The sequence below is a fragment of the Rana temporaria genome, chromosome 1 (assembly GCF_905171775.1).
Source record: "Rana temporaria chromosome 1, aRanTem1.1, whole genome shotgun sequence".
Lineage (NCBI taxonomy): Eukaryota > Metazoa > Chordata > Amphibia > Anura > Ranidae > Rana > Rana temporaria.
The window spans coordinates 589,665,107-589,688,277 of NC_053489.1; the positions used below are offsets into that span (position 1 = coordinate 589,665,107).

General features: G+C 46.5%; 1 protein-coding gene across 2 annotated transcripts in view; it reads right to left on the minus strand.

The window, feature by feature from the left end:
• The window catches only part of KLHL5 (kelch like family member 5), a 120,348-nt gene extending 99,454 nt beyond the window's left edge, over window positions 1–20,894 (minus strand). The window contains exon 1 of one of the 2 annotated variants that reach the window (XM_040335128.1): window positions 20,679–20,894. Coding sequence is in view for 1 of the 2 variants with exons in the window: in XM_040335127.1 (XP_040191061.1) it covers window positions 20,671–20,738 (68 nt within the window). In the remaining variant the exon portion in view is untranslated. Of the gene's footprint in view, window positions 1–20,670 lie in introns of both variants that reach the window. The other variant, XM_040335127.1, reaches the window with a different exon arrangement.
• Window positions 20,895–23,171: the final 2,277 nt, after the last annotated feature.

Genomic DNA, 23,171 nt, shown 5'->3' on the forward strand with positions numbered 1-23,171 from the left:
AAAAAAATCGCTGATCGCCGCCATTACTAGTAAAAAAAATATAATAAAAATGACATAAAAATACCCCCTATTTTGTAAACGCTATAACTTTTGCGCAAACCAATCAATAAACGCTTATTGCGATTTTTTTTTACGAAAAATATGTAGAAGAAAACGTATCGGCCTAAACTGAGGAAAAAAAATGTTTTTTTATATATTTTTGGGGGATATTTATTATAGCAAAATGTAAAAAATATTCATTTTTTTCAAAATTGTCTCTATTTTTGTTTATAGCGCAAAAACTAAAAACCGCAGAGGTGATCAAATACCACCAAAAGAAAGCTCTATTTGTGGGAAAAAAGGACGCCAATTTTGTTTGGGAGCCACGTCGCACGACCGCGCAATTGTCTGTTAAAGCGACGCAGTCCCGAATCGCAAAAAGTACTCTGGTCTTTGGGCAGCAATATGGTCCGGGGGGTAAGTGGTTAAGTGGCTGAGAACTTGTGAACGTATGAGGAGCAATGCCTCGTGGTACACATAGTGCCAGTCAGAAGAAGGAAGTGGTTTAACCACTTGACCACCAGGCACGAAAACCCCCTTAACCACTTCCCGACCGCCGCATGTAGATATACGTCGGCAGAATGGTACGTACAGGCAAATTGGCGTACCTGTACGTCCCTGCCTAGACATGGGTCGGGGGGTCCGGTCGGGACCCCCCCCCCCCGCTACATGTGGCGGTTGGATTCCTGCAGGGAGCGATCCGGGACGACGGCACGGCTATTCGTTTATAGCCGCTCCGTCGCGATCGCTCCCCAGAGCTGAAGAACGGGGAGAGCCGTATGTAAACACGGCTTCCCCGTGCTTCACTGTGGCGGCTGCATCGATCGAGTGATCCCTTTTATAGGGAGACTCGATCGATGATGTCAGTCCTACAGCCACACCCCCCTACAGTTGTAAACACACACTAGGTGAACACTAAATCCTACAGCGCCCCCTGTGGTTAACTCCCAAACTGCAACTGTCATTTTCACAATAAACAATTGCTGTGAAAATGACAATGGTCCCAAAAATGTGTAAAAATTGTCCGAAGTGTCCGCCATAATGTCGCAGTCACGAAAAAAAAAACGCTGATCGCCGCCATTAGTAGTAAAAAAAAAAAAAATGAATAAAAATGCAATAAATCTATCCCCTATTTTGTAAACGCTATAAATTTTGCGCAAACCAAAATCGATAAACGCTTATTTACCAAAAATAGGTAGAAGAATACGTATCGGCCTAAACTGAGGAAAAAAAAAATTTTTATATATGTTTTTGGGGGATATTTATTATAGCAAAAAGTAAAAAATATTGCATTTTTTTCAAAATTGTCGCTCTATTTTTGTTTATAGCGCAAAAAATAAAAACCGCAGAGGTGATCAAATACCACCAAAAGAAAGCTCTATTTGTGGGAAAAAAGGACGCCAATTTTGTTTGGGAGCCACGTCGCACGACCGCGCAATTGTCTGTTAAAGCGACGCAGTCCCGAATCGCAAAAAGTACTCTGGTCTTTGGGCAGCAATATGGTCCGGGGGGTAAGTGGTTAAGTGGCTGAGAACTTGTGAACGTATGAGGAGCAATGCCTCGTGGTACACATAGTGCCAGTCAGAAGAAGGAAGTGGTTTAACCACTTGACCACCAGGCACGAAAACCCCCTTAACCACTTCCCGACCGCCGCATGTAGATATACGTCGGCAGAATGGTACGTACAGGCAAATTGGCGTACCTGTACGTCCCTGCCTAGACATGGGTCGGGGGGTCCGGTCGGGACCCCCCCCCCCGCTACATGTGGCGGTTGGATTCCTGCAGGGAGCGATCCGGGACGACGGCACGGCTATTCGTTTATAGCCGCTCCGTCGCGATCGCTCCCCAGAGCTGAAGAACGGGGAGAGCCGTATGTAAACACGGCTTCCCCGTGCTTCACTGTGGCGGCTGCATCGATCGAGTGATCCCTTTTATAGGGAGACTCGATCGATGATGTCAGTCCTACAGCCACACCCCCCTACAGTTGTAAACACACACTAGGTGAACACTAAATCCTACAGCGCCCCCTGTGGTTAACTCCCAAACTGCAACTGTCATTTTCACAATAAACAATTGCTGTGAAAATGACAATGGTCCCAAAAATGTGTAAAAATTGTCCGAAGTGTCCGCCATAATGTCGCAGTCACGAAAAAAAAAAACGCTGATCGCCGCCATTAGTAGTAAAAAAAAAAAAATGAATAAAAATGCAATAAATCTATCCCCTATTTTGTAAACGCTATAAATTTTGCGCAAACCAAAATCGATAAACGCTTATTTACCAAAAATAGGTAGAAGAATACGTATCGGCCTAAACTGAGGAAAAAAAAATTTTTTATATATGTTTTTGGGGGATATTTATTATAGCAAAAAGTAAAAAATATTGCATTTTTTTCAAAATTGTCGCTCTATTTTTGTTTATAGCGCAAAAAATAAAAACCGCAGAGGTGATCAAATACCACCAAAAGAAAGCTCTATTTGTGGGGAAAAGAGAACGCCAATTTTGTTTGGGAGCCACGTCACACGACCGAGCAATTGTATGTTAAAGCGACGCAGTGCCGAATTGCAAAAACCCCTTGGGTCATGTAGCAGCATATTGGTCCGGTCCTTAAGTGGTTAATCACCAGACCAATTTTCAGCTTTCGGTGCTCTCACATTTTGAATGACAATAACTCAGTCATACAACACTGTAACCAAATGAAATTTTTGTCCTTTTTTTCCCACAAATAGAGCTTTCTTTTGGTGGTATTTGATCACCTCTGCAGTTTTTATTTTTTTCGCTATAAATGAAAAAATAAAGAACATTTTGTAAAAAAATGAATTTTTCTTCATTTCTATTATAAAATTTTGCAAAAAAGTAATATTTTTCATAAATTTGGCCTAAAATGTATACTGCTACATATCTTGGGGGGAAAAAAATAAAAAATTTGGTTATTATTTAGTCTGGGTGAAAGTTATAAGGTCTACAAGCTATGGTACCAATTACTGAAAATTGATCAATTTGATCATACCTGAAGTACTGACGACCTCTCTCGTTTCTTGAGACCCTAACATGCCAGAAAAGTACAAATACCCCACAAATGACCCCTTTTTGGAAAGAAGACATTCCAAAGTATTTAGAAAGAGGCATGGTGAGTTTTTTGAAATTGTAATTTTTTCCCACAATTCTTTGCAAAAATCAAGATTTTTTTTCCCCCCCACAAAATGTTCATATTCGCAGGTTATTTCTCACACACAGCATATGCATACCACTAATTACACCCCAAAACACATTCTGCTATTCCTTCCGAGTATGGCGATACCACATGTGTGCGACTTTTACACAGCGTGGCCACATACAGAGGCCCGACATGCAGGGAGCACCATCAGGCGTTCTGGAACACCCAGACCAATTCTGACATTCCTCTCCTACATGGAAAAATCATCATTTATTTGCTAGAAAATTACATAGAACCCCAAAACATTATATATGCTTTTTTAGCAAAAACCCTAGAGAATACAATGGCGGTCGTTGCAACTTTTTATCGCGCACGTTATTTTTGCAGCAATTGTTCGAATGCGTTTTTTTGGAAAACGGTTTTGTCCTTTTAAAAAAAAATATCATTAAAGTTAGTCCAATGTTTTTACATAATATGAAAGATGAAGTTACGCCGAGTCAATAGATACCCAACATGTCACCCTTCAAAATTGCACACACTCGTGAAATAGCGCCAAACTTTGCTACTTCAAAATCCCCATAGGCGACGCTTCAAATATTTTTACTGGTTACGACCAACTTTTTAGTTGGAGAAGAGCTCTAGGGCCAAAATTATTGCTCTTGCTCTAACATTCGCAGCGATACCTCACATGTGTGGTTTGAACACCGTTTCCATATGTGGGCGGGACTCGTAAGAACAATCAAAAGGCGGAACAGCCGACATGATTGTTCTTATGGTGTAGGAAATCGCCGGCTGAAAAAAAATGATATCTGATTGATGCCTGTAGCTGCAGGCATCATTCAGATATCCCTGCACAAAGTCAAGGACGTCATGACGGCCGGGAAGTGGTTAAAACGCATTTTTTTCCCCAGAGTATTTTCTGGGTACTGCAGAGTATTAGCCAGGGTATTGCGGAGTATTGGTGCGAGAGTATTGTAGAGTATTGGTGCAGGGGTATTGCAGAGTATTGCGCAGGGGGGTATGCAGAGTATTGCGCAGGGGGGTATTGCAGAGTGACCACCCTAATCCTGGGGTCCATCCGGAGCTTCACTCTAGTGCCAGCGGCAATCGGCAACCTGGTGAGTACCATCTGGGGCTTTTTGATGAGTCCTCAGCCCCCACAAATGTTGGATGCCCCGTTTAACCAGCTATGTGCTTATGTCGTTCCAGATAACCAATGTAATGCATGCCTGCTCCTGATGAGCGACCAACAGTCGCGAAACGCGTAGAGCTCTATATCTCATGCATTAATGTATTATCATTGCAGTGTCATGTGATGTAATTTCCATTTTAATATGTGATATCTATTTTATGTCTCAACAATATAGTACAGCTTGCTGTACTCATTGCATTTATATATTTGGGTCACTGCCCACGTACCCTGTCCCCCAATTAATCTGTGAAACATATATGTTTATCTATTTCTTTAATAGTGCAATATAGTCATGGACGGTGCATTATGTGAAAGTAATAAAATATTTAAACCCATTCCAGATTTATTATCTTTGATTCATTCCCCCCATTTATTGCAAACAGTTTCCCGCACATGCTTCATTTAAAGTCCCGCACTTGTTTCTCTTTTCTAAACCGGGTATTGCAGAGTATTGCGCAGGGGGGTATTGCAGAGTATTGCGCAGGAGGTAATGCACAGTATTGCAGGGATGGCTGAGCAGGGATGGATGGATCTGTGACTGGATTGGTCACAGATCCATCCACAGCGCTGCCGACACCTGCGCTCCCCCTCTCACACTGTACCGATCGGTACAGAGAGAGGAGGGAGGAACCGGCGTCATCAAATGACACCGGTTTGTTTACATGTGATCGTTCCGTCATTGGACGGAGCGATCACGTGGTAAACGGCCGCTATCAGCGGCAATTTACCGCGATTCGTGATCGCACGCAGGAGAGCGACTCTGGGAGGACGTCAATGTACGCCCTCCCAGAGTTAAAAAACCGTACCTGTACCTGTAGACGTATATTGTCTATAGGGCGGTGATTAAGTGGTTAAATTAAAAGGCAGAAGTAGCTTTACCTTAATGCATTAAGGTGAAAAAACGTTCTGGGAGCCCGCCCCCCCCTATGCTTATCTGAGCCCTATCTCGACCCAGCAATGTGCATGAGAGCAGCGGTTCTCCCAGGTCTCTCTCCCCCTGTTGGCTCACACAACAGCGGGAGCCATTGGCTCCTGCCAATAACAGCCAGTGAGCCAATAGAGAGAGGGACTTCCACTGACATTAAAGGAGACTGTGGTGCACATTCGCAAATAATGCTGTTAAGATTTCGAAGGATTCTGGAAAAAGATGTTCTGGCGTAGTCAACCTGCGCAGTGATAGGGCCCTTTCACACGGGGCGGATCAGTAATGATCCGCCTCCGTGTGTCTGTCAGCTCAGCGGAGATCGCTCTGTATATGCCCGCTGAGCCGGAGACTGACAGGGCGGTCCCTGCACACTGTGCAGGGACCGCCCTGTCTTTTCTCCGCTCTCCCCAATGGGGGATCGGATGAACACGGACCGTGTGTCCATGTTCATCCGATCCGCAGACGGAAGAAAAAAAAAAAATAGGATTTTTGTACTCACCGTAAAATCCATTTCTCTGCGTTCATAGACGGACACAGCCTTCTTTGACCTTAAGGTTATGCTTCTTCCTACCAGGAGATTTAGGCAGAATTCTCCAGCACTTAAGGTGTTAAAACCTTCCCTTCATAATGCTCCTCCCAGGGGGCGTGGCTCCCCCAGGCATAACCCACACCCTGCTCTAGCAGCCTCAGTTTGTAACAAGCAGTACAAACAAAGAAGGGGTGGGTGCTGTGTCCGTCTATGAACGCAGAGAAATGGATTTTACGGCGAGTACAAAAATCCTATTTTCTCTTTCGTTCATAGACGGACACAGCCTTCTTTGACCTTAGGGACGTCCCCAAGCAGTGTCAAATTTTTTTCGAGGGGTGGGAAAAATAACACAGCAAAACAGGTTACACCCCAAACAAAACCGGAGTTACTCAACGGAGGAACTCCAACCTTAAACTGCCGCCTGTAACACCCGGCGGCCGAAGGAGGCATCAGAAGATGCACTCACATCCACCTTATAAAACTTCGAAAAAGCGTGGACCGACGACCAGGTCGCTGCCTTACACACCTGTAACACAGAGGCTTGATGTCGGAAAGCCCAAGAGGCCCCGATCGCCCTGGTCGAATGCGCCGTGACCCAAAAAGGAGGCGCCCGCCCCTTCAGGGCATAGGCCTGAAGGACAACCAGTCGGATCCACCTGGAAATGGTGGCCGACGAGACTGCCAGGCCCTTACTGGGACCGGACACTGACACGAACAGTGAGTCCGACTTCCGGAACGGAGCCGTCGCCGACAAGTAAACTCGAAGGGCCCGAACCACATCCAGAGAATGTAAAGTGGCCTCCTTCAGGTTCTTCGGCTGAGGACATAAGGATGGAAGAACAATGTCCTCGTTAATGTGAAAGGCCGAAACGACCTTCGGAAGAAAAGAGGGCTGCGGGCGCAGCACCGTCTTATCCCGATGGATGACCAAGTAGGGGGCCTTGCATGACAAGGCCGCCAGTTCAGACACCCGTCTGATAGAGGCAATAGCTACCAGAAAGACCACCTTCTGCGACAGAGTCAGCAAAGGGATCTCCCGAATGTCCTCAAAAGGGGCACGCTGAAGCGCCGAGAGGACCAAATTCAAGTCCCATGAAGGCAGTGGAGGGCGCACCGGAGGGGCCACATGACGGACCCCCTGCACAAAAAGTGCGAATCAAGGAGTGCGCCGCCAAGGGATGCTGAAAATAAACAGCCAGAGCAGAAATCTGACTCTTGATCGTGCTCAAGGCAAGAGCCTGGTCCACTCCCCGCTGTAGGAACTTATATAACATATTGTCCAAATAAGGAACACAAGGGAACACTTTGGCGGTACGTGGTGGTTTGCGGAACCCAAAAGGGACCGACACTGCTGGTGTCTCCGCCACATCCTCCAATTTTAGAGTCTCGCGCACCGCAGAAATAAGAGCTACAACAAATTCCTTTTCAGCCGACTCCGCAGCAGAGTCATCCTCGCTGTCCATGTGGGTTAAGCCCGCATCCTCAGACCCAACAGAACCAGAAGCAGCAATAGCATCATCAGGGTCTGTGTCAGAGATATCCCCAGAAGCAGGCTCAGGGAGGGGGCGCTTTTTACCCCCCCATCCGGGCACTAGCTGCTTCAAACCTGGTGAGAAAGGACTCCAGGACAGCCGACATTGCCTCAACAGATGTGGCAGGGGAAGGGGCGTTAAGGGTTAACTCAGGCATTGTAAGGAATGAGGGGCCTGATTCAGGCTCCATAGTGCCAGTGCCGTTTCACCCCCACTGCCAAAGCAGGGAAAAAAAAACACAGGTCACCTCCTGGCCGCTAGAACAGGATGGGGGCCCCTGGGACTCACCACCCTCCCAGTACAGCGTGGTCTGTGGAGGACTAGTAGTGCTGAGAGAAAAGCTGCAGCGCTGCGTCTGTCTCCTCAGACGGATTTGCGGTCTTTTTCCACCGCCGAAACTGTCACAAGAGGCCAAGCAAAAAGGCAAAATGGCCGCCGAAAGCTGAAAAAACAGCACAGGACCCCAAGAAAATGGCTGCCGAGTAATATAAGGCGCGGCTCCGGCAAAATGGCCGCCGTGGCGCAGATTTAAAGACAGTGTACCACAAACTGTCACACAAAAAATTCACCATACAGCACACTGTAAAAAGTCCAGAAGTGAACACCACAGCCCCCTGCAGTGACACACACAGCCCCCGCTACACCACGGGTCCAGTGAACATGAGCCCCAGAAAAAAAAAAAACCTGCACAGCCGTCACCCAAACAAGGAAGGAGGGAGAGGAATAAGGGAGAGAGGAAAGCAGGGAAAAACCCTCAGTCGCCCTCCCAAGGGAAACATTCCAGCCAGACCACTTACCTGAGTAAGAGGCCACTACTTACCCGTCCTGCGACTACCCGGCTGGAGGTATCCCAGACAGAACCAACGTCCGTGAACGGCATGGCTGTCGGCCAGACACACTGTGACAAAGCCATAAAAGACCGGTCATATGTGTGCCCTAGAACCGAAGTTCCCCGGCCGCCCCTGGAGAAACGGGGCCTGTCGTGGACGTCCCAAAGCTGAGCTAAGGGACACGCTCGAAGGCAGAACATGGGGGGACTACAAGGGTCGAGGACCCAGCCTGTCACCCAGTCGGCTGTTGATAGAAGAATCGCAGGATTCAAAAATGCAGGAACAAAAATAATAAAAGCGAGAAAAAAAATCGCAAGAAAAACACTCCAGAGTCCAGGACTCCAGAGAGAGCCTGACTCTCCTGTCGTTAGGCAGAAAAAAACTGAGGCTGCTAGAGCAGGGTGTGGGTTATGCCTGGAGGAGCCACGCCCCCTGGGAGGAGCGGCATGAAGGAAAGGTTTTAACACCTTAAGTGCTGTAGAATTCTGCCTAAATCTCCTGGTAGGAAGAAGCATAACCCTAAGGTCAAAGAAGGCTGTGTCCGTCTATGAACGAAAGAGAAATAGGGTTTTCTTCCGTCCGCAAAATCGGATCTTTGCGGAGGCGGGTGATTACGGGTGTCAGCAGATGCTTATCCGCTGACACCCGCAATCACCAATGTATGTCCCTTTTTCATCCGCAAACGGATGGATGAAAAAGCAGACATACGGTCCGCACATGTGAAAGGGGCCATAGGTGCAATAAAAGTGGGAAATAAAGTGGAGTTATCCTTAAAAGAAGAATACAGGATAATACTGAATGAAACTAGAGAAGATAAATAATTCCTTCCTAATCAAGTTATTCCCCCACCCCCCCCCCCCATTATACAAAAATAACACCCACACCTATAACTAATTAGTAATAAAAGCAATATTATAAATTTATCAGAAACATCACGATTGTATTATGGAGCAAATTCATAAAAAAATAAAATAAAAGATAGCATGCCCTTAACCTAAATAAAGAAATGAAATAAAAAAGAACTGGATAGAGGAGTAGAGATCTAGTCATGTGACGCAGTAAGTGGGCTTAGCACTATATGACCATATAGTTTTACCAAATGCTCGTATTTTCTTGCAGGATTTTTGTATGTGTGCACTATAATCCATTTTGCACCGTTTATTGGTCTTTCTTGCTGTTGGCACCATCTTCAATGTAAACACATTTTTAGGGTGTGCACCCCAAGTATGATTTTGCAGTCATGTGACCTGTCAGACATCTGAATGTTCTCTGTGCTGTGTTAAATGACATCAGCTCCCTATGAATTTTTAGATAATATACACAGCTGAATTTTCTTACTGAATATATCTTTCAAATGTACTCTAGTTTTATATCTGTGGTTTTCTGCCAAGTTTTCTCTGGAAACAGCTACTCATTATCTTTGCATGAGGCTACGTTCACACTCTGTATGTGTCAGGAACGCACTACCCTTTAGCAGATGCACAGCTGTGTCCTTAATTCTTTTACACCCCCATGCATCTGCTAACAAGCATACCAAAACGCATGGGCAGAACCATGCAGTCCTGCGCAACACAATTTTGCAAACAGGTCAGGGACTTCTGCAAAGGGAAGCCTATTAAAATGAATCAGCTGCCGGAAACACGCACCACACCTGCATGGTGAGAACAGAGCCTCAGGCAGAACTTCATATCATTTTATGACTGCCACAAGCGTTACGTGATCCGTATGTTGGTATATTATCCCCTCGTTTTTCACACAGGCAGAGTTTTGGACAGAGAATGAAAACCTTGCAAACTTCTACTCAGGAAAGGGATTGGAAAATCTTGCATTTTTTCAAGCCAATTAAATACTTTTAGCATAGCGTCAAATGTGCTCTAATGCTGGCCATACACTATACGAAAATTCGGCCGACATTCGGTCGTTACGAAAGATCTTTCGTTTTTCGGCCAGTTAATGGGCACAAAATCGATAATCGTTTGGACGTTTTTGAGCCAAAAAACCGAAGGACAAGTTTGGAAATTTTCTGCCGAACGAACGATAAATCGGAAGGTTAATGTGTTTTCTGTCCGAACTTTCTGCACTAGGTATATGTAAAAAAAAAAACGAACCATTTTTTTTTTTTATGTCCACTGAACGATTTATCAGTCATTACATGATGGCACTATCGTTTGCGCTCACGAACGAACTTTCGTTTTTCGAAAGTTCGTTCGGACGATTTTTCGTGGAGTGTATGGCCAGCATAAGTCTTCAGCCCTTCATGGCCACAGCGAGTGATTTCAGCTTTTTTACCCTGATCATATGAGATTCTCTGTGATCATTGCCTGAATCACAGCTGTGCTGGTCAGGATCCCTTGCTAAATTGTGCACGTTCCCGGCCCACAGGCAAAAACACAACTCTGGGTTGGGAAGGAGCACAATTTAGCAGATATGCAATTCTTAATAGCACTCCAAGCATGTAAAAAATGCCCACATTTTCATGTGTGCCCTACCCGCAAAACGCAGGTTGCACAAGTGTGAACCTAAGCTTACAAAACAAGTCATATTTTCTATAAAAGTATCACAATTTATAGAATTTCTTTGCTCTGCATGATTTCACAGAACGCTAGACAAGAAAAGGACAAACGTCTAGGGGCAGACTGGAGTCTCTGGGACCCACAGTGGCAAGGGAGAAACCCCTTGCTTGAGGTGTCCTGGTGAAAACTGGGCATGGTTAAGAAGCACTGCATATTCAATGTGGTTTAGAGTCTGGGCCTATTCACAGTACATACTAAACATGCTGACACTGTACGGGTACCCACATAGCCATCTGTAATTACAGGTGGACACAACCATGAACATATCCACACGGTCAAGGCTCATTGGAATATATACTTCACAATTAAAGCAGAACTAAACCCTCCTATCCTTTACATCCAGGGAAGCTGCCATCTTAGCCTGTGTTTGATCTGTAGTTGCCATGGTGCTGTACATGTGATCAGTTATGAACACGTCATTTGGTGGCTTGACAGTTTGGTGGAGAGTACAATCGGTTGTGACAGTTATCAATCATGGCATGCCTTGAATGTAACTGGTTTGGGAGACCATAAATCAATGGGTTTAGTTCACTGCAACTCACTCCTCCAGTCTCCAATTTCCAGACACATGCAGCATTCATGTATAAAAATGGACCCAATAAAGGCTCTCCTCCATTTTGCCCCACACTAAAACACCTCAGACACTTTACTGAATAAAAAAAGCCATACCAGCATTGGTATCCCGGATCTGCGATGTGCCTGTCCACACAGTCATTACCGCCCCAGCTTCTCCTCCGACTCCACCACAGTGCCTGCCTCGTTAGACGTCTTAGCTCCCAATTTTGAAAACCGCCCTGCTCTCTCCACCTTACAGGCCTAATTTTCAGTCCTCTCTCCATAGCGTTACCTCTGTTCTCACAGACTCATTCTGTACCGCATAGTCCAGCAACTTTATGACATACTGCCTGCTAGCAACTAGGTCAGGGTAGGCAACTGTGGCACTTCAACTACAATTGTAACTGCCAAACATGCCTCTGGGAGTAATTGTAACTGCCAACCTTGCAATGCCTCATGGGAAATGTAGTTCCACAACAGCTGGAGCACCAAAGGTTGCCTACCCCTGATAGGAGGTGGAGATGTATGTGTACTCAAGTGGTATTAAACATAACGATTTAACGGTGTCCCAAAACGGTTACCTTCAAGGCATGCTTTGAATGCCAACTGTCAAATTTACTTGTGCTCTTTGAAGCGATGCTATACCGCCACCGCGCCTCCTGCCCCAGTGTGAAAGGGGCCTAAGAGGGTTAATTTCCGCATTCAGCTCCAAGTCCTAGTTGTTAGGAAACAATACAGTTCAGAAACCTAGAATAGTCTTTCAATTCATGAAAGGTAAAATATATATATATATATATATATATATATATATATATATATATATATATATATATATATATATATATATATATATAGCCTATTTTATTGAAAACGAAAAAAATTTAAATAAAAATCACGATACAAATGTTATAAATCAAGTTGCAAGCAAAATATGACTTAGTAGAGAAGCCCTTTCTGGCAAGCACAGGTAAGACGTTTCTTGTAGTTGGTTCAAAAGGTTTGCATATAAATAACCAAGGATTGGCACTACATAGATAGAGCTAATGAACAGGAGTGTAGCTGCCCCTTTAAACGTGAAAAAGATCACCTGAAGTGTGTTCAGAAGGTGATTGTTACATAGTTACATAGTTAGTCAGGTTGAAAAAAGACACAAGTCCATCCAGTTCAACCACAAAAAACAAAATAAAAAAACACAGTAAAATCCTATACACCCAACTCCATACCCACAGTTGATCCAGAGGAAGGCAAAAAACCCCAGCGGAGCATGATCCAATTTGCTACAGCAGGGGAAAAAATTCCTTCCTGATCCCCCGAGAGGCAATCGGATTTACCCTGGATCAACTATACCTACAAATCTTAGTACTCAGTTATATTCTGTACATTTAGGAAAGAATCCAGACCTTTCTTAAAGCAATCTACTGAGCTGGCCAGAACCACCTCTGGAGGGAGTCTTTTCCACATTTTCACAGCTCTTACTGTGAAAAAACCTTTCCGTATTTGGAGGTGAAATCTCTTTTCCTCTAGACGTAAAGAGTGCCCCCTTGTCCTCAGTGATGACCGTAAAGTGAATAACTCAACACCAAGTTCACTGTATGGACCTCTTATATATTTGTACATGTTGATCATATCCCCCCTTATTCTCCTCTTCTCAAGAGTGAATAAATTTAGTTCCTCTAATCTTTCCTCATAGCTGAGCTCCTCCATGCCTCTTATCAGTTTGGTTGCTCTTCTCTGCACTTTCTCCAGTTCTCCTATATCCTTTTTGAGAACTGGTGCCCAAAACTGAACTGCATATTCCAGATGAGGTCTTACTAATGATTTGAACAGGGGCAAAAATATATCTCTGTCTCTGGAGTCCATACCTCTCTTAATACAAGAAAGGACTTTGCTCGCTTTGGAAACCGCAGCTTGGCATTGCATGCCATTATTGAGCTTATGATCAACTAAAACCCCCAGATCCTTCTCCACTACAGACCCCCCCAGTTGTACTCCCCCTAGTATGTATGATGCATGCATATTCTTAGCCCCCAAGTGCATAACTTTACATTTATCTACATTAAACCTCATCTGCCACTTAGTCGCCCAATCAGACAGAGCATTGAGGTCGGCTTGTAAATTGGAGACATCCTGTAAGGACGTTATTCCACTGCATAGCTTGGTGTCATCTGCAAAGACAGAAATTTTACTTTTGATCTCAGACCCAATATCATTTATAAATATATTGAAAAGTAAGGGTCCCAGCACTGAACCTTGGGGTACACCACTCATAACATTGGACCATTCAGAGTAAGAATCATTAACCACGACTCTCTGAATTCTGTCTTTCAGCCAGTTTTCTATCCATTTACAAACCGATATATCCAATCCCGTAGACCTTACCTTACACATGAGCCGTGTGTGCGGAACTGTATCGAACGCTTTTGTAAAATCCAAATATATCACGTCCACAGCCACTCCTCTGTCCAGGGTTTTACTTACCTCTTCATAAAAGGAAATCAGGTTTGTCTGACAACTTCTGTCTTTCATGAATCCATGTTGTCTGCTGCTTAAATAGTTTTTTTCCAGCAAGAACTCATCCATGTGGTCTTTTATTAAACGTTCCAGTATCTTCCCAACTATAGAAGTTAAACTAACAGGTCTATAGTTACTTGGTAAAGACTTTGTTCCCTTTTTAAATATGGGCACCACATTGGCCCTGTGCCAATCCAGTGGTACTATTCCTGTCTTTAATGAGTCCCTAAATATTAGATACAGTGGCTTTGAAATGACAGAGCTCAACTCACCTAGGATCCGTGGATGGATGCCATCAGGTCCAGGTGCTTTATCCACCTTTATTCTGTCTAAATATTTCTGGACCATATCACTTTTGAGCCATTGTGGATTTGGGGCTGTGTCACTCCCACCCCCATTTTGGACATGAGCTCCCCCATGCTCCATTGTATACACAGAGCTGAAGAAAACATTTAGTAAATTTGCCTTCTCTTTGTCCCCAGTCACCCACTCTAGATTATTTTGTAAGGGGCCTACATGCTCAGACTTCACCTTTTTACTATTAATATATTTAAAGAATTTTTTGGGGTTTGTCCTACTATCTTTTGCAATCTGTCGTTCGTTTTGAATTTTTGCATCCTTGATTTCCTTTTTGCATATCCTGTTATATTCTTTGTAACATTTAAACAACACTAGTGTTCCTTCATTTTTATATTTTTTAAAAGCTACTTTCTTATTGTTTATAGCTTTTTTAACTTTGACCGTGAGCCACATAGGTTTTATTTTTAGCCTTTTAAACTTATTGCCCATGGGAACATACTTTGCAGTGAGGTTCCACACAGTCTTTTTGAAAAATTCCCATTTCTGTTCTGTGTTCATCTGTGTCAATAGTCCCTCCCAGTCCAAGTCCTGGAGAGCAGCCCTCATCCTTGTATGTATTTCCTGCTTATAGTTAACATTAAATGAAATCATGTTATGATCACTGCTACCCAGGTGTTCCTTTATCTGAACATTAGTAATAAGCTCTGCATGGTTTGAAATTATCAGGTCCAACAGGGCATCATTCCTAGTTGGGGCCTCAATAAACTGCACCATAAAATTGTCCTGCAATAGGTTTTTAAATTTTTGTCCTTTAACTGTCCCAGAAGTGCCATTAATCCAGTCAATTTCTGGGTAGTTAAAATCCCCCATTATTATCACCGTCCCAGACCTTGCAGCCCTTTCCATCTGTGCAAGGAGCTGAGTCTCCACCTCCTCATTAACATTGGGTGGTTTATAACAAACTCCAATGATTAATTTTGAACTACGCACATCTGTATGCAGTTCCACCCATAATGCTTCAGCCTCATCACACTCTCCATCAACCAGGTTCTCTTTCACGCTTGCTTTGAGGTCACTTCTCACATAGAGACAGACCCCTCCACCTTTCCTTTTTACCCTGTCTTTCCGAAAGAGAGCATAGCCAGGAATATTAATAGCCCAGTCATGTGAGGATTGAAGCCAAGTTTCAGCAATACCGATTACATCATAGCTCTCCTCATGCATCAGAGCTTCCAGCTCACCTGTTTTGCTTGGCAGACTTCTGGCATTGGTGAACAAACACTTAAATGTATTGTTACATTTTTCTCTGGTGTTTTTCATATAATTTATAGTAGTACAAATGGCACTATTATTTCCAATGGCTGTTTGCAACATGGGAACTTTCTTGTCACCTGCCATAACCCTCCCCCCATCTATCCCCATTCCACTCTCCATTAATGTCTGACCACTAACTGACCTGTCTGCTCGATGTAATTCTAATTCACCCTCCCCCCTCAATCCTAGTTTAAATACTCCTCCAGCATTCCCATAAACCTCTCCCCCAGCACAGCAGACCCCCTTCCATTCAAGTGCAAACCGTCTTTAGCATATAGGCTGCACCCCAATGAAAAGTCAGCCCAGTGCTCTAGAAACCCAAATCCCTCCTTCCTACACCAGGTCTTTAGCCATGCATTCAGCTCTCTAATCTCCCCCTGCCTTTCCTGTGTTGCGCATGGCACAGGCAATATTTCAGAGAATATCACCTTGGAGGTCCTTCCCTTCATCTTGCAGCCTAGTTCTTTAAATTGATTCTTAAGGAGCCTCCACCTTCCATGTATACTGTCATTGGTTCCAACGTGGACCAAGACAGCTGGGTCATGCCCAGCCCCTCCCAGTAATTTATCCACCCGGTCCACCACATGCCGGTCCACCACATTGTTTAAGGTTTACCACATTTAACCACTTGCCGACCACCCGCTGTCACACACAGTGTAACACAAAAACGTGCAACGGGTGTACACATGGCCCTCCGTAATCAAAAGGACCTTGCCCTGACCCCCTGGGGAATTACGCTCCAGACAGGGACTGGGGTACATACATTGGTCCATCTGGCCGAAACCAGATGGACGCCATTCTTTGGAGGGTCTGCTGAAATAGACCCACCCAAGTACTAGGTGGGGCTCCCCCGAAAGGAGACCGCATGAGAGAGGGCGAACTAAGCCAGAAGGCCATGTGCACCCCCTCCCAAGACTTTCAGGGCAGGCCTGAGGACTTTACACCCTACCAGTCACATATGCAAAAACGTGTAAACAAAAAAAAAAAAGGAAGGACAGACAAAAAAGTGACAGAGGGCTTAAATAAAAAGAAGTTGGGGACGGAAGTGGAGAGGGGAAGTGAAAAGTGCCATTGTATTAAACAATTGCCGGCCCTTCGGCCAGGAATAAAAAAAAAATTCCTCTGGTACTAGCCAAAAGGCTTGGCCCTAGAGGCAGGTGCAGGGAGGGGGGGGGGGGGGGGAGGGGAAGTGTGCAAAGTGCAGTGTAGTGCCATAATTCAAGTGGTCCGCATCATCGTGAATCTATAGCACCCCTGGACTGCCACTCCAGGGGCAAATACAACACAAAGAAAAACAAAATAAAGCTGCGCCAAAAAATTAATTGATCATAAGGGATAACCCCTATAATAATAAAAAACAGTCCGTATGAGTAAATTAATAGTCCACAATAGATATTATCACAGAAAAAAATTGTAGTAGTTAAACCGAATCCTCCAGCAGACACACTCATGTAGTTAAACTTTAGCAGACCACCATTATGTGAGGAAAAGCATTGTCTGAAGTGATCCCTTCACCAATAAAAGTGGCTGCTTACCAGAGGGTAAGCCAATTGTGCATTTGGCTATAACCCAGCCGCGGCCTTTAATCCACCAGATGACAGATCACAATGGAGGAAGCAGCACTCAGGAACCCGCCAGATGACACTCTCCCGTATATACAGTTAAAAAACAAAAGAGGGATGCACCATAGCGTAATTCGGTCATAAAGGTTTTAATGAAGTACGGTTGGAAGGTACTTACACAACATCACAGTAAAAACAGCTTAGCAGCATGCAGTATAAAATCAGAACAAGCCGGCCGGCAAGTTTAAACGGAGCCCTTCCTCCTCAAGACGTGGTGACGATACTGCCTGTCCTTCCCAGACGCGTTTCGTCATCAAATGACGTTCTACAACACAGGCTTTCTTCAAACCCAGCCGACAGCCAGACCAGTACAACCCCCATCCCTACCAGGAAGGTATGGAGTTCTGAGAGCTTAGGGAGAGCCCCATGAGGAAAAGGCTCCACAACCGCTCCCATTGCCCCCTACCCAATTCCATTCAGAAAATACTAACCGCCCCCTGGTAGGAAAGGAGGGCCAGTGTTATTTCCCCCAAAAAACTGAAGAGAACAGAAACTACACCAATCCATGCCAGAAGCCAGGGACCCGACCCTTCAGCCAGACCCAGCGTTTCCTCATTCCCATCAGGGGGTAACCCTTATGGCTTTCTCTAAAAAAAAGAGACCTATTAACGGCCCTCAGTTCGTTGAGCAGTTCAGTTTCAGCTCACCCCGATACTAACCGTCCAGGTTACCATTACACCAAGTGGATTTGCAAAGCCACCGCCACCCCTAATCCACCGCCATGAATCAGGGACAGTAACACAGCGCCACCACTTGGTAACTGATAAGAACAGATACTAAACTTGATCCTAGCCAAAAGTCTGAGAAGCAATTGCCGCCATTACTAGTAAAAAAATAAATGCCATAAATCAATAACCCATTTTGTAGGCGCTAGAACGTTTATGCAAATCAATATACATAGAGATTTTTTACACCAATACTTATCGGCCTAAACTGAGGTAAACAAAAAAGTTTTTCTTGTTTCTTTAAAATTGGGATACTTATTATCGCAAACAAGTTAAAAAAAATATTGTGTTTTTTTCAAAATTGTCGCTCTTTGTTTATAGCAAAAAAAAAAAAGCTCTATTTGTGGGGAAAAAGGGACATCAAATATTGTTTGTTCGATGACGTCACCACCCGGAGCATGCTGGGACTGTGACGTCATAAGAGGTCTATATAAAATCGATGCGAGCCGCGCACCCGGCATTACAGCGGAAGGGAGCGTCGAGTCAACACCGGAAGAAAAAAAATCGCACCAGACCCATGGGCCTGGTATGCTCTTGGAGGGGAACCCAAATGCCGTTTTTTTTTTGTTAAGATTTGGCATAGAGTTCCCTCTCAAGATTCATATCAAGCACAGTGCCTGATATTGGCAGGGATCCAAGTCGGATCCCCGCTCATTGAAAGCCGGACTTCAAGTCGCAGGGCAAAGTCGGATCAAAGTAGTATCCTGTTCATGAAAGTCGAATGGATGTAGGACCAAAGTAGGATCAATATAGTACCAACGTCGCAGAGCAAAGTAGGATGAAAGTCGTGTAGTATAGTGTGAACCCAACCTAATAGATAAAGTGTATTTTTTGCCCCAAAAAAAATTGTATTTGAAAGACTGCTGGGCAAATACAGTGCGACATAAAATATTGCAGCAATTGCCATTTTATTCCCAAGGGTCTCTGCTAAAAAAATATATATATAATGTTTGGGGGTTCCAAGTAATTTTCTAGAAAAAAAAATATTGATTTTAACTTAAAGGGGTTGTAAAGGAAAAAAATTTTTTTCCCTAAATAGCTTCCTTTACCTTAGTGCAGTCCTCCTTCTCTTACCTCATCCTTCGATTTTGCTTTTAAATGTCCTTATTTCTTCTGAGAAATCCTCACTTCCTGTTCTTCTGTCTGTAACTCCACACAGTAATGCAAGGCTTTCTCCCTGGTGTGGAGAAAGCCTCTTGAGGGGGCGAGCAGGAGTGTCAGGAAGCCCATTAACACACAGATCCTTTCTCTATCTGCAAAGTAGAGAGTGTCCCGACTTGCCTGCTCGCCCCCTCCCCCCTCAAGAGGCTTTCTCCACACCAGGAAGAAAGCCTTGCATTACTGTGTGGAGTTACAGACAGAAGAACAGGAAGTGAGGATTTCTCAGAAGAAATAAGGACATTTAAAAGCAAAATAATAAAATAAATATAATAAAAAGAATACCCATTTTTATTATACTGTTAGCACTTTGACTCTTTTTGGCACCTGCAAAGTCCCTTACTCCTTTTCTCCTACATAAGCAGAGTAAAGGCCAACTCCAGCAATATCAAAAATCCACCTTTGCAGTACGGGGGGGGGGGGGGACTTGTCTAGGGGGGTATGGTGCTGGTTGTATTACTTACCTAATGTGCCTGAAGCTCCGGTCTGTGGACAAAGCCTCAGCATCATCATATGCAATACAGGGGCATTAGGCTGCATCTCAGCTTACAAAGTATCTGCAGGGAACCGGAGGGACCCTACGGGGGATGGGTTGTAGCCCCAGCTATGACCAGTTGTACCCCCAGGGTGACCCAGAGGCACCCTGCTGGGCATGGGTTGTAGCCCCGGAGGGACCGGCCTTATGTTCAGAGGAACCAGTTGTAGCCCCAGAGGGACCACCATAGTTTCAGAAGAACCCTGAGGGGGACCAGTCATAGCCCTGGAAGGACCCCTGCGGGGGACCGGCGTAGTCCTGGAGGGGCCGACCGTAGTTCCAGAAGGACCCCCGTGGGGGATGGGTTGTAGCCCTGGAAGAGGCGGTCGTAGCCCCAGAGGGACCCACGCCGGGGACTGGCCGTAGCCCCAGGACCCCCGACGGGGATGGGTTGTAGCCCCAGAGGGACCCTATGGGGGGCTAGTCAAAGCCCCGAAGGGACTGGCCATAGGCCCAGAAAAAACCTGCCGGGGATGGGTTGAAGTCCTGAAGGAGGTGGTTGTAGCCCCCGAGGGACCATATGGGGATGGACTGTAGTCCTGGAGGAACCCTGCAGGGGATGGGTTGTAGTCCTGGAGGAGCCGACCATAGCCCTGGAAAAAACCCCGCCGACAACAGCCTGTAGCCCCAGAAGGACACCCCCTGGGGACTGGGCGTAGCCCCAGAAGGACCCTTTGGGGGATGGGTTGTAGTCCAGGAGGAGGCAGTCGTAGCCCCGGAGGGACCCCATAGGGGGACCGATCAAAGCCCCGGAGGGCCCCCATGGGGGACCAGCCGTAGCCCCAGAAGGACCCTGCTGGGGACTGGCCGTAGCCCCAGAAGGACCCCCCCCCCCCCCCCCCGGGGACTGGCTGTAGCCCCAGAAGGACCCTGCGGGGGATAGGTTGTAGTCCTGGAGGGCCCTTCAGGGGTGGGGTTTCAGCCCTATGGGGAGGAGTCAGGTAATTATTTCCCCCCTTATCCCCTCCCCCAGACATAATGAGGAGGTCACTTTGATGTGTGACCTCCTAGGAGTTGCGCACCTCAGTAAGCTCCCATACAGAAGCATGGTCAGTGTGGGAATAGAGTGTAGAAGTTCAGAGTGGAGCGCCGCAGGTTCTGCCAGCAAACTTCTCCCAGTCCAGGAAGAGCGACATTTATTGCTTTTCAAAGTGTTGTCAGTGAGAGACCCTCACCCCGGTACCTGTAGAGCCCGGTTGTCAGTGAGGTGTACACAGGCTACGCTCCTCCCGCCTCCATCCATCCCTCTCCTCCTCAGATCATCCGGTACGGCCGCTCCGCTTTCGGGAACTCCATCCAGGGATCACAGGGGGCGGGAACACGTGACGTCAGGGCAGGAGTAATCAGATACAAGACTGGAGCGTGTCAGGCGGGCACGCCCACATCACTATCCAGCCCTCTGAGCGGAGTAGGCGCAGTACAATCAGGTCCTGTGGGGAGATGGGAGGAGCTAGATGGGACAGACAGGTCTATGAGATTCGTATGAAGAAAGACTGGCTCCCCCTGCCGGACACCTGGCTGCACGCCGCCTATGAATAGTTACTTTCTGCAAGAAGGAAAAGTTCTGTCGCTGTAGTTTCCTCACCATATCAGACTACAGTCCCCACAATGCATTGCGGGGCGGAGCTGTGCGAGTCATCCAATCACTGCCTACTGCCGCCTGTTGGGGGCGGTGCCAGGGTAGGGTGGGGATAGGGAGGATCCTCTGAACGTGGTTAGAGGAGTGCTGGGGTCGGGTGTTGTTTATATACAAAGGGAGCCAGAGGATGATGATTGGTCAAGACCTAGGAGACTAACAGAGGATGATGATTGGTCAAGACCTAAGAGAGCCATGTCCTATAATAAATCATTGAACCAGGGAACCAGTCCATGGGGTAGAGTGCTCTGTGCATATCCAAAGATTATAACGCATGACCCAAAGAACCCCCGTGCCCCCGCTACACACCCCCCACTCTCTCACCGGAACTAATTCCCTTCTTATATAAGAAGACAAGGTAAAGCTGCGCTGGTTGGTCATGTGTTGGGTCCCCAGTCACATGGAAATCCCCCTCAGTCCATGTAAGGTCCCAGCTCTGGCTCCCCCACCTGTGTGGTCTCAAGGCTCCTCTGTGTGGAAGGATCATTTATGGGAAAGCTTCTCATGGTGTGTTCTTTTTTTTTTATTATTGAACCCGCTACAAATCATAGTGCGCTTCTAGGTGGAGGACCACTGCGGCCCGGGAACACAGTGACTCACACGCTCTAATTGTGCGTTTTCCTGATACACAGAAACGCTCTGCTCTTTAGGAGATGCATGGCAGTGCAATGAATTCTTAATGGCACCCCCACACATCTGCTAAAACGCATGGTGCTGCATTTTGGTGCGTTTTTTTTTTTTGTAAGAGGGTCAGGGACTTATTTTCCAAGTTTCTTAGACATAGAGAAGTCTGTTAAAATGAATGGGCTGCCTGACATGTGACCCACAGGAATGCACAAGGGATCCCCAATACTGTACCCTGCTGACCCCTTCTACTCTGCCCTGCTGATGCCCTGTACTCTACCCTGCTAACCCCCTGTGCTCTGCCTTGATAGCCCCAGTGCTCTGCCCTGCTGATGCCCTGTACTCTACCCTGCTAACCCCCCTGTGCTCTGCCTTGATAGCCCCAGTGCTCTGCCCTGCTAACCCCCTGTGCTCTGAATTGCTGACCCCCTGTGCTTTGCCCTTCTTACCACTGTGTCCTGCCTTCATAGCCCCTGTGCGCTACCCTGCTAACCCCCCTGTGCTCTGCCTTGAAAAGCCCCAGTGCTTTGTCCTGCTAACCCCCTGTGCTCTACATTGCTGACCCCCCGTGGTTTGCCCTACTTACCCCTGTGCTCTGCCTTGATAGCCCCTGTGCTCTACCCTGCTGACCCCCCTGTGCTCTGCATTCATAGCCCTTGTGCTCTACCCTGCTAACCCCCCTGTGCTCTGACTTGATAGCCCCAGTGCTTTGTCCTGCTAACCCCCTGTGCTCTACATTGCTGACCCACCGTGCTTTGCCCTACTTACCCCTGTGCTCTACCCTGCTAACCCCCTGTGCTCTACCCTGCTGACCCCCTGTGCTCTGCCTTCTTAGCCCCTGTGCTCTACCCTGCTAACCCCCCCTGTGCTCTGCCTTGATAGCCCCAGTGCTCTGCCCTGCTAACCCCCTGTGCTCTGCCTTGATAGCCCCGATGCTCTACATTGCTGACCCCCTGTGCTTTGCCCTAATTACCCCTGTGCTCTGCCTTTATAGCCCTTGTACTCTACCCTGCTAACCCCCTGTGCTCTACCCTGCTGACCCCCTGTGCTCTGTCTTCATAGCCCCTGAGCTCTACCCTGCTAACCCCCCCTGTGTTCTGCCTTGATAGCCCCTGTGCTCTGCCTTGATAGCCCCAGTGCTCTGCCCTGCTAACCCCCTGTGCTCTGCCTTGATAGCCCCTGTGCTCTACCCTGCTGACCCCCTGTGCTTTGCCCTACTTCCCCCTGTGCTCTGCCTTGATAGCTCCTGTGCTCTACCCTGCTAACCCCCTGTGCTATGCCTTGATAGCCCCTGTGCTTTTCCCTACTTACCCCTGTTCTCTACCTTGATAGCCCTGTGCTCTACCCTGCTGACCCCCTGTGCTCTACCCTGCTGACCCCCTGTGCTCTGCCCTGCTGACCCCCTGTGCTCTGCCC